Below are 13,252 nucleotides of genomic sequence, written 5' to 3' on the forward strand. Positions count from 1 at the left end.
CTGAGCCACCGAGCCCGGCCTACTCTCACATTTTAGGAGGCCTAGGTGGGAAGATAGCTTGTGCCCAGGAGTTTGAGACCAACCTAGGCAACACAGAGAGACCTCATCTAAACAAAAAATCCAAAAAATTAGCTGGGTGTGGTGACACAAAGCCTGTAGTCCTAGCTACTTAGAGGGCCGAGGCAGGAGAATTACTTCAAATCAGGAGTTTAAGGCTGGGCTGAACCATGACTACGTCCCTGCACTCCAGTCTGGGCAATACAGTGAGACCCTAATTCAATAAAACAAAATAAATAAAATAGTAAATTGAGTTAGGCACAGTGGCCCATGCCTATAATCCCAGCACTTTGGGAGTCTGAGGCGGGAGGAGTGCTTGAGGCCAGAAATTTGAGACCAGTCTGAACAAGATAGTGAGACCTGTATCTACAAAAAATAAAAATGTTAGGTAGGCATAGTTGTGAGCGCCTGTAGCTCCAGCTATGTGAAAGGCTGACGCAGGAGGATTGCTTGAGCCCTGAAGTTCAAGCCTGCAGTGAGCTACGATAGCCACTACTGCACTCCAGCCTGGGCAACAGAGCAAGATACTATCTCAAAAAAAAAGTAAGCCAAAAATACTTATTTAACAGAAAACAGGCAGTAATAAAGGAATAGAATAAAAAATACATAAGACATATAAACAACAAATGGCCCAGATGGCAGACATAATTAATCTCTTTTCAGTAATGCTAAAAAGTGAGTGGCAGAATGGATACAAACAGGATTCAACCACAGGCTGTGTATAAGCAACACTTTAGATTAAAATACACAAGTAGATTAAAAGTAAAACGACTGGAGAGATATATTATCCAGATAGTAAACGAATGACCTGAAGAAATTATATTAATACAGGCAAGGCCAGGTGCAGTAGCTGTTGCCTGTAATTCTAGCACTTTGGGAGGCTGAGTTAGGAGGACAGCTTGAGGCTAGGAGTTCAAGACCACCCTGGGCAACATGGCAAGAACCCATCTCTACAAAAGTTAAAAAGGTGACTGAGTGTGGTAGAGTGCCCATAGTCCCAGCTACTCAGGAGGCGGAGGCAGGAGGAATCCAGGAGTTTGAATCCAGGAGTTTGAGGCTGCAGTGAGCTAGGATCATACCACTGCACTCCAGCCTGGGTGACAGAGTGAGACCCTGACAAGACAAGACAAAATAAAACAAAACCCACCAAACAAAAACAAAACAGTTTGAATATTCCTTATCTGAGGTACTTGGCAACCGATAGTTCAGATTTTGTTATATTTTCTGGATTTTGGAATATTTTCATTATATTTGCTGGTTGAGTACCCTCAATATGAAAATCCAAAATGCCCCAATGAGCATTTCTTTTGCACATAATGTTGGTACTCAGAAAGTTTCAGATTTTGGAATTTTTGAATTAGGGATGCTCAACCTGTATCAGACAAAGTTTAAGACAAACATGTTACAACAAAGATAATTATAAAAGGGTCAATCCATCAAAAAAATAACAATCACAAACATACATTCACCTAACAACAGAGTCCAAAAAGCATGAACTAAGAACTAGAGAAGCAGATAATTCAATGAAAGTTGGAGATTTCAGTACCTCACTTTCAATAGTGAATAGAACTAAGCAGAAGATCAACAAGAAAATAGAAGACTGCAACGTTGTAAACCAACTAGTCCCAATAGACAACTGTAACTCAACAAGAGCAGAAAGTATATTTTTCCCAAGTGTACCTGGAACACTTTCCAGGATAGATAGACCACATACAAAGACATAAAACAAGTGTTAATAAGTTGAAAAAAATCCTGAAATCATACACAGCAGGCTCTCTGACCACAACAAAATGAAATCAGTAACATTAGGAATGTAAAAATTTCACAAATAAGTGAAAATTAAACCTCCTAAGTAAAAGGTATAACAAAGATATCAAAACAAAATCACACCATACCAAAACTTATGAGATGCAATTAAAGCAGTATATGGCAAAAAAACTGATAGCTATAAACACCTCTATTTAAAAAAGATAAGCTAGGTGCGGTTGCTTACATTTGTAATCCCAGTTACCTGGCAGGGCTAGGTGGCAGGATCCCTTCAGGCCAAAAGCTTGAGACCAGTCTGAACTTAGCAAGACCTCATCTCTAAGACAAATTTATTTTATTATCATTATTTTTGACTCAGTGTCTCACTCTGTCGCCCAGATGGAACGCAGTGACACAATAAAAGCTTACCGCAGCCTCAACCTCCTGAACTCAGGCAATCCTTCCACCTCAGCATCCCGAGTAGCTAGGACTACAGGTGTGTACCACCCATCTCCTGGCCAATTTTTTTTATTTTTAGAAAAGCCGAGGTCTCGCTATGTTGCCTAGGCTGGTCTTGAACTCCTGAACTCAAGCAATCTTTCCACCTCAGCCTCCCAAAGTGCTGGAAGTTAGCCACTGTGCGTGGTCTCCAAAAATTTTTTCAAAAAATTAGCCAGGTGAGGAGGCACACTCTTAGAGTTCCACCTGCTAAGAAGGCTGATGCGGGAGGATCACTAAAGCCCCGGAGTTCAAGGCTGCAGAGAGCCATGATCACGTCACTGTATTCCAGCCTGAGCGACAGAGAGAGACTGTCTCTAAAAAAATTAAAAACAGAAAAAGAAAAAAACATGAAAAACTATATCAGTAACCTAATCTTTCAGCTTAAAAGATCAGAAAAAGAGCAGAGAAGAAAGAAAACACATATTACTGTAGAAATAAATGAAATAAATAAAAATAGCAAAAAAAAAAAAACCCCAATAAAAACAAAAGTTCATTCTCTGAAAAAGTCAGTAAAATTGACAAATCTTTAGCTCAACTGACCAAGAAAAACATATTTAAATTACTAAAATAAGGAAAGAAGGGACATTACTATCAACAGCTGTATGTCATCAATTTAGAGAACCTAGGTGAAATGGGTAATTTCTAGAAAGACACAACTATTCAAACTGTCTCAAGAAGAAATAGAAAATCTGAGTAGATCTATAAGAGGAGAATACATGTGTAATGAAGAAACTTTTCACAAAGAAAACCCCAGGATCAAATGGCCTCACTGAATTCTATAAAACGCCGAAGGAGTTAACACCAATCCTTCACACACTTAAAAAAAGAGAGAAGACTTCCCAATTATTTTTTTGAGACTGGCTATTGCCCTAATACCAAAACCAGAGAAATATATCACAAGAAAACTACATACCAATATTCCTTATGAAAGTAGACATAAAATTCTCAAAAACATACTAGCAAACCAAATATAAAAATGATGAGGCACTATGACCAAGGGGGATTTAATGCAAGAATGCAAGGTTGGTTGAATAAACAAAAATAAGTCAATGTAATATATTATATTAATAAAGGATAAAAATCATATTACCACGGAGAAAAACAATTTGACAGTCTCTCAAGATAAAAATGAAAGGAAATTTCCTCAACCTAATGGGTATCTATGACAAACCCACAACTGACATATTCAGTGTTTAAAGAATGAAAGCTTTTCCCACAAGATCAGGAAGAAAATAAAGATGTCTACCCTTGCCATTTCTATTCACTATTGTTTAGAAGTTCTAGCCAGGGCAATTTGGAGAGAACTTGAAATAAAAATCATCCAGATTGGAAAGGGAAAAAGTCAAACTACCTCTACTTGCAGATGACATGACAGGAAGTAGATACGTAGTTGGTAGAGGATGGGGGGGGACTGGGAGTGACTGCTAACAGTATGGGGATTCTTTTTGGAGTGACAGAAATGTAATTAAAAAATTTTAACACGTTGTATAAAGCTCTACTTGTTTCCTATTCTTTAGCTTTGTCTTGCCATTCCACTTACAGCCAAACTGGTCTTGGAATTCCATAAATACATTGATGCTATTATTTCAAGGCCATTGTATATTCTATTCCCTTTTCTTGGGCAGCTGATGTTTTCTTAGCCTGGCTATTTCCTTTTTCTTTTTTTTTTTTGAGTTGAGTCTCACTCTGTTACCCAGACTAGAGTGCGGTGGCCGCTCCTGGCCATCGCAGCCTCGACTTGCTGGGCTTGCTTGTGCAGTTCCGCCTCAGCCTTCCAAGTAGCTGGAACTACAGGTGTGCGCTACCACACCCGGCTAATTTTTTGATTTATTGTAGAGATGAGGTCTCTCCCAAGTTGCCCAGGCGGGTCTCAAACCCGTGGGCTCAGGCGATCCACTCACCTCAGCCTCCCGAAGCGCGGGATTACAGGCTAAGCCATCAAGTCCGGCTAGCCTGGTTAATTTCAACTCACTTTTCACAATTTAGGGTAACTATTACTGCCTCAGAGAATCTTTTTTTAAAAAAATCCTTTGACTATGTCCCTTACTCCTATTATCTATGTTCTATAGGTATGACTTAATACTAGTAAGTATTCCCTTTCACTTTCCTTTGTAGTACACTTATCTCAATGTTGCCCTAACAGTATTTGTTAGCTACTAAAGATAGTCTTAAGATCTCTTCCAACTTTGGATCATAAGGTTCTATGCTCTTCATCTGAAATTATATCTTTTACCAGGTTCTACAAATTAAAAAAAACTTATGAGATGGCCTACAAAGTCATTATACACCAGGGTTTTAACAAAAAGGCAGGCACATTGGCTCATGCCTGTAATCCCAGCACTCAGGGAGAATCACTTGAGGCCAGGAGTTCAAGACCAGCCTGGGCAAAATAACGAGATCCATTTCTATAAAAAATAATAATAATAAGGAGCTGGGAGTGGTGGGGCATGCATGTAGTTGTAGTTACCCAGAAGCTGAGGAAGGAGGATGGCTTAAGTCCAGGAGTTTGAGGCTGCAGTGGGCTATGATTATGATACTGTACTCTAGACTGGGCAACAGAACAAGGCTTCCTATCAATCAATCAGTAGGAAAGGGCAAGAAAATTCCATTTCAGGCAATGCCCTAAACTACAATTTGGGAATCAACTCACCACTCTCTGCCTGTAGTTGATGAATCAGTTTTCTACTCTGTTTCTGAAAATGCATCCTCTAACTAATACTATGAAAAGACACAAATACATAAGTCAAAAGCAAAAGGCATTGTACTTTGGAGCATTAGAAAGCACTCAGATAGGCTGGGCTTGGTGGTTCAGCCTGTAATCCCAGCACTTTGGGAGCCCGCGGGTTCTAGACCAGCCGGGGCAACTTGGTGAGACATCATCTCTATAGTAAATCAAAAAATTAGCCAGCCATGGTAGTATGTGCCTGTAGTTCCAGCCACTCAGAAAGCTGAGACAAAAGGATCGCTGGAACCTAGCAAGTTGATGCTGGGGTGGCCGTGAGTGTGCCACTGCACTCCAGCCTGGGCAACGGAGTGAGACTCCAACTCGAAAAAAAAAAAAAGAAAAGAAAGAAAAGAAAGCACTTAGATACTTGAAGAAAAATTTTAGCTCAGCTAACATTGAAGACCACAGCACAGATGCAAAATTATTGGATCAGAGATACACTGCTATTTTTCCTTTGTTTTTTTGTGAAATCTATAGACAGCTGAGAAATCACTTCTCTGATGACTGGCTTTCTGACACCTGTATTATTTGGAATAAATGAGTTAGTTGTTACTAGCATTCTGAAAACACAAACTTTAAAATATTTGTGAACCTTTAGAAACACCTCGAAATTAGGGCAGTGGAGCTTTTTCTTAATATGCTTCAAGATTTGTATTGAAGACCTCAAATAAACACTTTTATGTCATGGTGGAGAGTTTGAAAAATACTTATTATCCTAGATGCATTCAGTCACTTGGAACTTCTGACAGGTAGTGGTATAAAATCTAATATAAGTCCTTAAAGATGATTTGCTTTCCCCTAGAGCATGCATTTTCAGAAAGAGTGATATTGCTCTAAGGGGGTGAAAAATGGTTCTGGGGGAGGGAGGAAAGATGAAAACCTCACTCTTTTTATGCATAAATAACATACATTATACATAACATATATACACAGACAATATAGTCATGATAGTAAGACTTCACGTAGGGAGGGAGATTAGCAAAAAAAAGTCTAAAAAGATCCTGAAAGTTGTGATAAGGAAATAAAGATCGAGAATGCCCAAGACAGAATGTAATGATATACAAAAAAAAAAAAAAAAAAAAAAGTCATTTGTACTAGTATAACCTGGGAAAGGAATCATCACAGACCAGACAGATATGGCATATCATAAGACAGTATACTTTTGGATAGCACACAGTTGAGACAAGGCTGTTAAAAGGCTAGATTATTTTTAATACAAGTGTTAAGTTATGCATTTTAAAATAGTTTTATCTGGGATGCATTATCTTCTGCTTCTAAAAGCATGCCCAACTTTGGTAATTTTGAGTTCCAATTTTAGATTAGACTTGATATATTTTGCTTACTTTTGTCCCAGAAGTTCCAAAATAAAGTAAAAAATAGCTATTTTCGTGTTCACTGACTATAATACAGTAGATCCTTGAATAGCACCATTAAGTTCAATGTTTTTGTTATAATGTTGATGAGGAAAATAAAAAAATCAATTCCAAGCCAGGGCCACTGTCTATGTGGAGTTTGCACATTCTGTCTCCTCTGGGTATCCCGGTTTCTACTCACACTCCAAAGATGTGCACGTTAGGTTAAATTGTCCCAGTATGACTGTGTGTATATTAGGGCGTTCTACAATCGAATGGCATCCTGTTCAGGGTTGGTTCCTCTCTGTAGCTTGCCTTGCACCCTGAACTGCTGCAACAGGCTCCAGCCACTCATAACCCTGAACTGGAATACGTGGGTAAATCACTATCTTATTTTTATTAATTCTTTTTAAACGTGTGCATAGGTCCCATTTATTTCAATGTTTGATATTAGAAATATTCTGGTCTTTATTCAGAAGTTTGGTGATGTTTTTGTGAATAGAAATATGTCACAGGAACTCAATTCTTATTTATATCAATTAGCCTGGTAAAATTAGTTTGGTTTTACACCATTTTACTTAAAGTTGCAGTTGTCAAGAGCCTATTGAGGATTTTAAGACTTACTGTATATATTATTAACTGGAATGTTTTCTACAAAATGCTTTTTTTTTTGGTCAGAGTCTCACTCTGTCGCCCAGACCAGAGTGCAGTGGCATGCTCATGGCCACCGCAGCCTCAACCTGCTGTACTCAGGCGATCCTTTTGCCTCAGCCTTCCAAGTAGCTAGAACTACAGCATACGCTACAACGTCCGGTTTATTTTTTGATTTATTGTAGAGACGAGGTCTTACCAAGTTGCCCAGGCTAGTCTTGAGCCCCTGAGCTAGGCAGTCCTTTCTCTTCAGCCTCCTAAAGTGCTGGGATTACAAACTTGAGCCACTATGCCCTGCCTATTTTTCATTATTAAGTATCTGATTGTAACCAGTTCTTAATGAGGTAATAGGAGAAATTTTTAGGTACAAATTATCCTAACTCTCAAATGTTACAATGAAAATACAAACCAGGCATTAATCATCTCTCATCACTATAATAAACATCATTATTCTTTAATTAATATTAGTTATTAATTTCATTATGGCTTCTCCCCTTTATTCCTAAAAACAACTTTAGAATAAAAGAACTATATATTTTTGTAAACTCACTGACAAAGATGTTTGAATGGATAAGAAGGTGTGCCTGAGTTAATACAGTATTGTTTTCAGCATACTTTTAAGTGGAGGTAGTAATGAGTAACTTAATAGAAGGGGAAATACAACTGAAAGAGAAGGAAAGATAAAAGCCTAACCATGTGAAGGGTATTTCTCCTTCCTATTCATAGAGAGGAAAAAGTAGAGAGGAGGTTAAAGAAACCAAGAGGTAGTAAAGCCCCCTATGTGAAAATATCTCCTTCACATATTCTGCTAATTCCCCAGAAATACTAGTGATTTAATGTTCTTTAAAAATTGCAATAATTCTTTGGAAGCCTTACCTTACTACATTCACAAATAGCAGTGACGAGATCTCTATCTATAAAGCTATGACTTACTAAGAGACATAAGGCTGGCTTACTTCATGGGACGAGAGGAGCTGGAGAATTACTTCATGGGAAGAGAAGGGCTGGAAAATTTACCATCAGGCTTGAGGGAAATTATGCAATGTTTCAAGGAGGAAGTAAAATCTAAAGGATGGATGGAATCCCAAAGAAGCTGATAGAAGGCATATAGGTAGAGCCTGTTTGGGGAACATATCCAGTCTGGATGTAGCATACAGTTTATGAAGAACAGCTGGATGGATACACAACAGAAAATATAGAATGGGTAAGGATCATGAAATTATGTTAGCAATGAGTACAGATATTAGTAGACAAAATGGAATGTCATATTCACAGTTGTACTTTTGTAAATGTTTATGAAATACAATGTTTTGGTGACATAAAGGTGAACAGAACCAGCAGCTCTTGACCTGTTCCGGTCCTGTTTGACCTCAAATCTATCCATGCCCTGCACTCTACTATATGACATAAAGTTTGATTCTATACAGGCAATGTATCCCAAGCTCCTTTATCTGTCAGCTTCTGGCTGAGTTCAGAATTGGGAAGCACTGGTGGGTAGGAGGAAGAACCATGTTTTTTCCTTTCATTTCCTCTCTGCCTCAGTACTCCTGCATGACTACAGCCCCCTCATCTGATAAGCCTTGCATGTTCCAGGCAGTCAACACAGGCTTGGGTTGTTTTCTCTTCTTTCCTTCTGATTAGTGTAGTGGCTTCCTACTGTTGCTAATTACTGAGTTGCCTCATGTAAGTTGCTTGGTTTCTTAGCTTTTCTATCACCTGTGTAACCAATTCTCTCATTAAATCCTTCCTTGTTAAATACTCAGATTAGTTTCTGTTTTTTTTTTTTTTTAAACGTGTGCTGACTCATAACAGATGGTAATAACCTGTTTAGGAAAAACTTTACAGGCAGTTTTGGGGCTCTCAGAACTCTTGAAGCTCATCCATTAATTTAATGTTAAGACTACCGAATAAACAAAAAGGCAAGTAAGTTTCAGTTTGGGAAGATGAAAAAGTTCCAAAAATGGAAGGTGGTGATGGCTGCAAAACAATGAATATACTTAATGCCACAGAACTATACACCAAAAAAAAAAAAACAAAAACAGAAAAAAACTCAACTCATTGTTTTGTGCTTTAATAACGATACACTTAAAAATGACTAAAATGGTGAACTTTATTATGTATAGTTTACAAAAATAAAAGTATATACACAGCTACAATAAGACATGATAAGGGTAGAAGAGAATACAACGCTGTGGGAACGTTTAAGAAGAAAGTTCTAACAGTAATTGCTGAATGGGGTTTCAGAGATCATGTTTGACCTGAACCTTGAATACAAGTGTCTGCTAGGAAAACAAGGAGAAGCAGAATACATAAGAATATTCAGAAAAACTTCCGGTAATTAGGTATGGCTACAGCACAGAAGCTGAGATAGGCCGGGCTTGGTGGCTCAGCCTGTAATCCCAGTGCTTTGGGAGCCCGAGGATTCGAGACCCGCCTGGGCAACTTGGCGGGACCTCATCTCTACAATAAATCAAAATGAGCCGGGTGTGGTAGCGCGCGCCTGTAGTTCCAGCTACTCGGAAGGCTGAGGTGGAAGGATCGCCGGAGCCCAGCAGGTCGAGGCTGCGGTGGCCGGGAGCGGCCACTGCACTCCAGTCTGGGCGACAGAGTGAGACTCCAACTAAAATAAAGAAAGAAAGAAAGAAGCTGAGATCAAGCAGGAGAGGTAGGATCAGCTCCACAAAGCACCTTGTAAGACATATTGAAGAAAACCGAACAAGTAGCCCAGAGGCAATAAACATCACTTTGACATATTTTGGCCTGTACAATATTTTTAAAAATTCCAGGAAGGCAACAGTTGGCTGTAGCTGAGTAGTAAGGACTGTGTAAATGGAGTAGGGAGGTGCAAAATCAGAGTGCAGTATCCTGAAGAATGAAAGGTACATGAGGCAGAGCAACTGAAAGGAATTCACCGTTCTTTGACTACATTTGATTTGTGAAAGGTGACATACAGCACAAGACAGAATGTGAGGTGGGGCCCTAAAAGTATTTTGAGTGCATGTGTTTAAAGGGTAAAAACCTATTTATGTGAATGCTAAGGGGAGAAAACCTCCCTTTATGTTTAGCAATTGGCGTAGTGATTGGAACATACTACAGATTTGCTGAAAACACACTATGAAGAAAATAGGCCCAACATGAGAGGAGCTGAAGATAGGGAGGGGGTATTAACAGAAGAATCATAAGTAAATAATAAACTTGTTGATATGAGAGATGCATAAGATGTGTAATGATAAATGACAAAAGCAAGTGCAATAAGCACGGGAAAGTTTTTTTTTGATATTATATACTCTTGCACAATCTGAAATTTTTGGTATGTGTACAGTTATTTCAACTTTTAGAATAGAAAGTATGATATGAATGCTTTAGGAAGATTGGTGACAACTGTAAGTAAGATGAGTTGCAAGGAAGATGATATGGGAAGCCACAACAAAATTCCAGAAGAGAAATAATGGGAGGCATACTGCTAAGGTCGGTGACAGTGAAAATGGAATGTGAATGACAGAGAAGATTTTTAGGATAAGAAAACAATGACTCTGGAGTTTTTATCCATTAAAGAAAAGTAGAAAGTCAGCAAAGCAGCTGGTTTGTGAAGAAAGAATATTCACAAGTTGGTGTAAATTATTCCAATTAGAACATCATATGACTTTCTTAAAACTTGAACTAGAAGTGATTTTACCCTCCAGGGGACATACTGTCAATAATTAGAGACATTTTCCCTCATCACAACTGGGCAACGGTGGAGCACGGTGGGAAGATGGGTGTCCTACTGGCATTTCGTAGGACAGATGCAGCTAAACATCTACAGTGTTTAAGCACAGGATAGTTCCCCATAAAAACTATGCCGCCTCAAATGTCAATAGTACTGAGGTTGAGAAATTGTGTTTAAGACTATGATCACTAAAACACAACCGGATTATCAAACTGCCAAAACTGTATATTTTTAAGCAAAAGATTAACCAAACATTAAACGTGAGCCATTAGTTTCTAGAAAAAAAACGAAGGGTGGAACCATTTCCCCTTAATGTTTCCTGCAAAATGTGCTTATCAAGAGCCCTGCACAAACCTCATCTTTTTTAGGGACAGCACTGGGCATTTAAAGAAGACACAAGAAAAATGGGTTTTCCAAACAATAAAATAAAACACAAATGTTAATCGTGGCTGTGGATACCATGGAGGTTTTATCACAAATGTCTGCCATTTACTTTTAGGGGCGTCGCACAGGATGACCGTAAATCACCGGCTCGGGTCTTTTAGGTTTTACGTGGCTCTCATTTCCAGCAGTACAAATCCTCTTTATTCTTTCAGGGAACAAACAGCAACAAAACCCGTCTCCCACACGGACAATACACTCAGACAAACGGCCCAAAGACGAAGCCTCCTCAAATGGAGGAAAAACTAACGAGGGCTAGAGAACGCTCGACAGGAAGGCATTTCCCCCTCTGAGTTTTTTGTCTGTTCTGCTGTGTGTGTGTGTGTGCGCGTTGGCTATCCCAAGGAGCAGGGGCTGCCGCTGTTCCAAAATATGCAAGTGGCATTTCGCTCGTCTACACTGGCCGACGCACGGCAAGAGGGCTGGAGAAGGAAGATCGCCCCCCGAGTCCCAAATTCGAAGTTCTGAGGGCGGATGGCGAGAAGGGCGTCGCGAAGGTCTCCTCACCAAGCTAGGTGGCTGGGGGAGGGCCACGATGGTCCCAGCGCGGACCCGGGGGAGTGCGCCCAAGCCGAGGAACACGCAGCTCGCCCGCCGTGTAGACAACTCTCTTCAGGGGTCCCAGCTGGGCGAGCGGGCCTGCGTTTCCCACCGGATCCGGGCCCAGGTGTTCCACCCCGGGCCTCCCCGCCGCCCTCCCCTCCCCTCCCCACGCAGCCTCGGAGAGGAGCATCCACGCACAAAGAGGCTTAGGCTGCCCGGAGCCTCCGAGTGACGAGGAATCGCCGCCCGCTTGAACTCGCGAGCCGGGAGGCGAAAGCCCGAAGCTTCCCCACCCCGGCAAAGCCGCTGGCCCCGAAGGTCCTTCCGTCCGGCCGAGCCTGGTCCCACGACCCTCCCTCCCGCGCCCGCGCTCACCCAAGACCAGCCGGGCCACGTCCGAGGGTAACAACATGACCGCAACCGCGGAAGGCGCCGCGAGACGAGAGGAGACCCAGGTGAAAGCCGACCCAGCGACGGCCCCAGCGCCGCATCTCCCGGTTCCAGTGGCGGCACTGAACCCGCGGCAATTCGTCCCGCCTCTTTCGCTCCACGCCGGCCAATCGCTTCCGCGGGACAAAGAAAGGCGCCGAAATGAAACCCGCCTCCGTCCTCCCTGGAAGTGTCGTCATTTCCGGCCTCGGAGCCGGCGGGTGGGGCTGGAGGGGGCGGGGCGGCGGGGCGCCGGAGCCGGAGCCCGAGGGCGGGTCGCGAACGCCAGGGCCGCTGGCCATTGGTGGGCAGCGCGCAGGCGCGTTTCCTCAGGGGAGCCGACTGTTTTGGGGGCGTGTCTGGAAGGGCGAGCACGTGACATTTGGCGCGCGTGTGCGGGCCGTGCGTCGCCGCCGCCGCCGCGTTCTCCGCGCTGCATCCCTCGGTTCTGGGCGCTGCACGGTCGGGCGGGCTTTGAGCCAGAAGCGGGGGAAGGTGCGTGGCGGACGGGCTGGAGAAGCTGTGGCCGCGGGAGGAGGCGAGAGCCGCGGGGGATGTGGGGCTGCAGCCAGCGGAGCCACTTGGGCCGCTGCGTCGCTTCCGCGTTGGAAAACTGAGTCGCCGCAGACCCGGTCGACCCTCGCCCCGGGACGCGCAGGCTCTCGCGCTCCTCCGGGGCGCCTCTCGACTCCGCTTCGCTCCGTTCCTCCCGGCCGCGGGTCCTCATCGCTCCCTCCCGCCCTCTCCCCGAGCCCCCCGCGGACTCGGCCTGGGACCTCCTAGTCCCTGAGTCGAACCCTCTGGCGCGTCCCCCGCTCCGGTCACCGCAGGGTCCAGTTTTACCCAGCTGGCTCGACTTTGGATCGCTCCCGTCGTTAGTGCTTTTAGTCAGCGAGCATCCCGTTGAGATTTTTAAAAAGTGTCTTTATCATGGGGTGCAGGTGAGGATTTGCTGCCTACGGAGGCTGCCTGCAGGTGGAGTTTGGGCGAGGGCCGTGGCCCGAGGGGTTTACCCCAGGCGCGGTTATTGCTCGTGGAGAATTGGGTTGAGGCGTCATCCACAGCCCTGGAGTCACCCGGCCTGTCAGCGGTGGGGCC

General features: G+C 42.8%; 1 protein-coding gene across 1 annotated transcript in view; it reads right to left on the reverse strand.

The window, feature by feature from the left end:
* LOC103257607 (protein NPAT) overlaps positions 1-12,237 on the reverse strand; it is a 55,056-nt gene extending 42,819 nt beyond the window's left edge. The window contains exon 1 of the mRNA XM_008055296.2: positions 12,101-12,237. Coding sequence (XP_008053487.1) covers positions 12,101-12,137 — 37 coding nt within the window. The 5' untranslated portion in view covers positions 12,138-12,237. The remainder of the gene's footprint in view (positions 1-12,100) is intronic.
* Between the last annotated feature and the right edge of the window lie 1,015 nt (positions 12,238-13,252).

The sequence above is a fragment of the Carlito syrichta genome, unplaced genomic scaffold (genome assembly GCF_000164805.1).
Source record: "Carlito syrichta isolate Samal-C Ts95f unplaced genomic scaffold, Tarsius_syrichta-2.0.1 Scaffold301816, whole genome shotgun sequence".
In the NCBI taxonomy this organism is placed as follows: domain Eukaryota; kingdom Metazoa; phylum Chordata; class Mammalia; order Primates; family Tarsiidae; genus Carlito; species Carlito syrichta.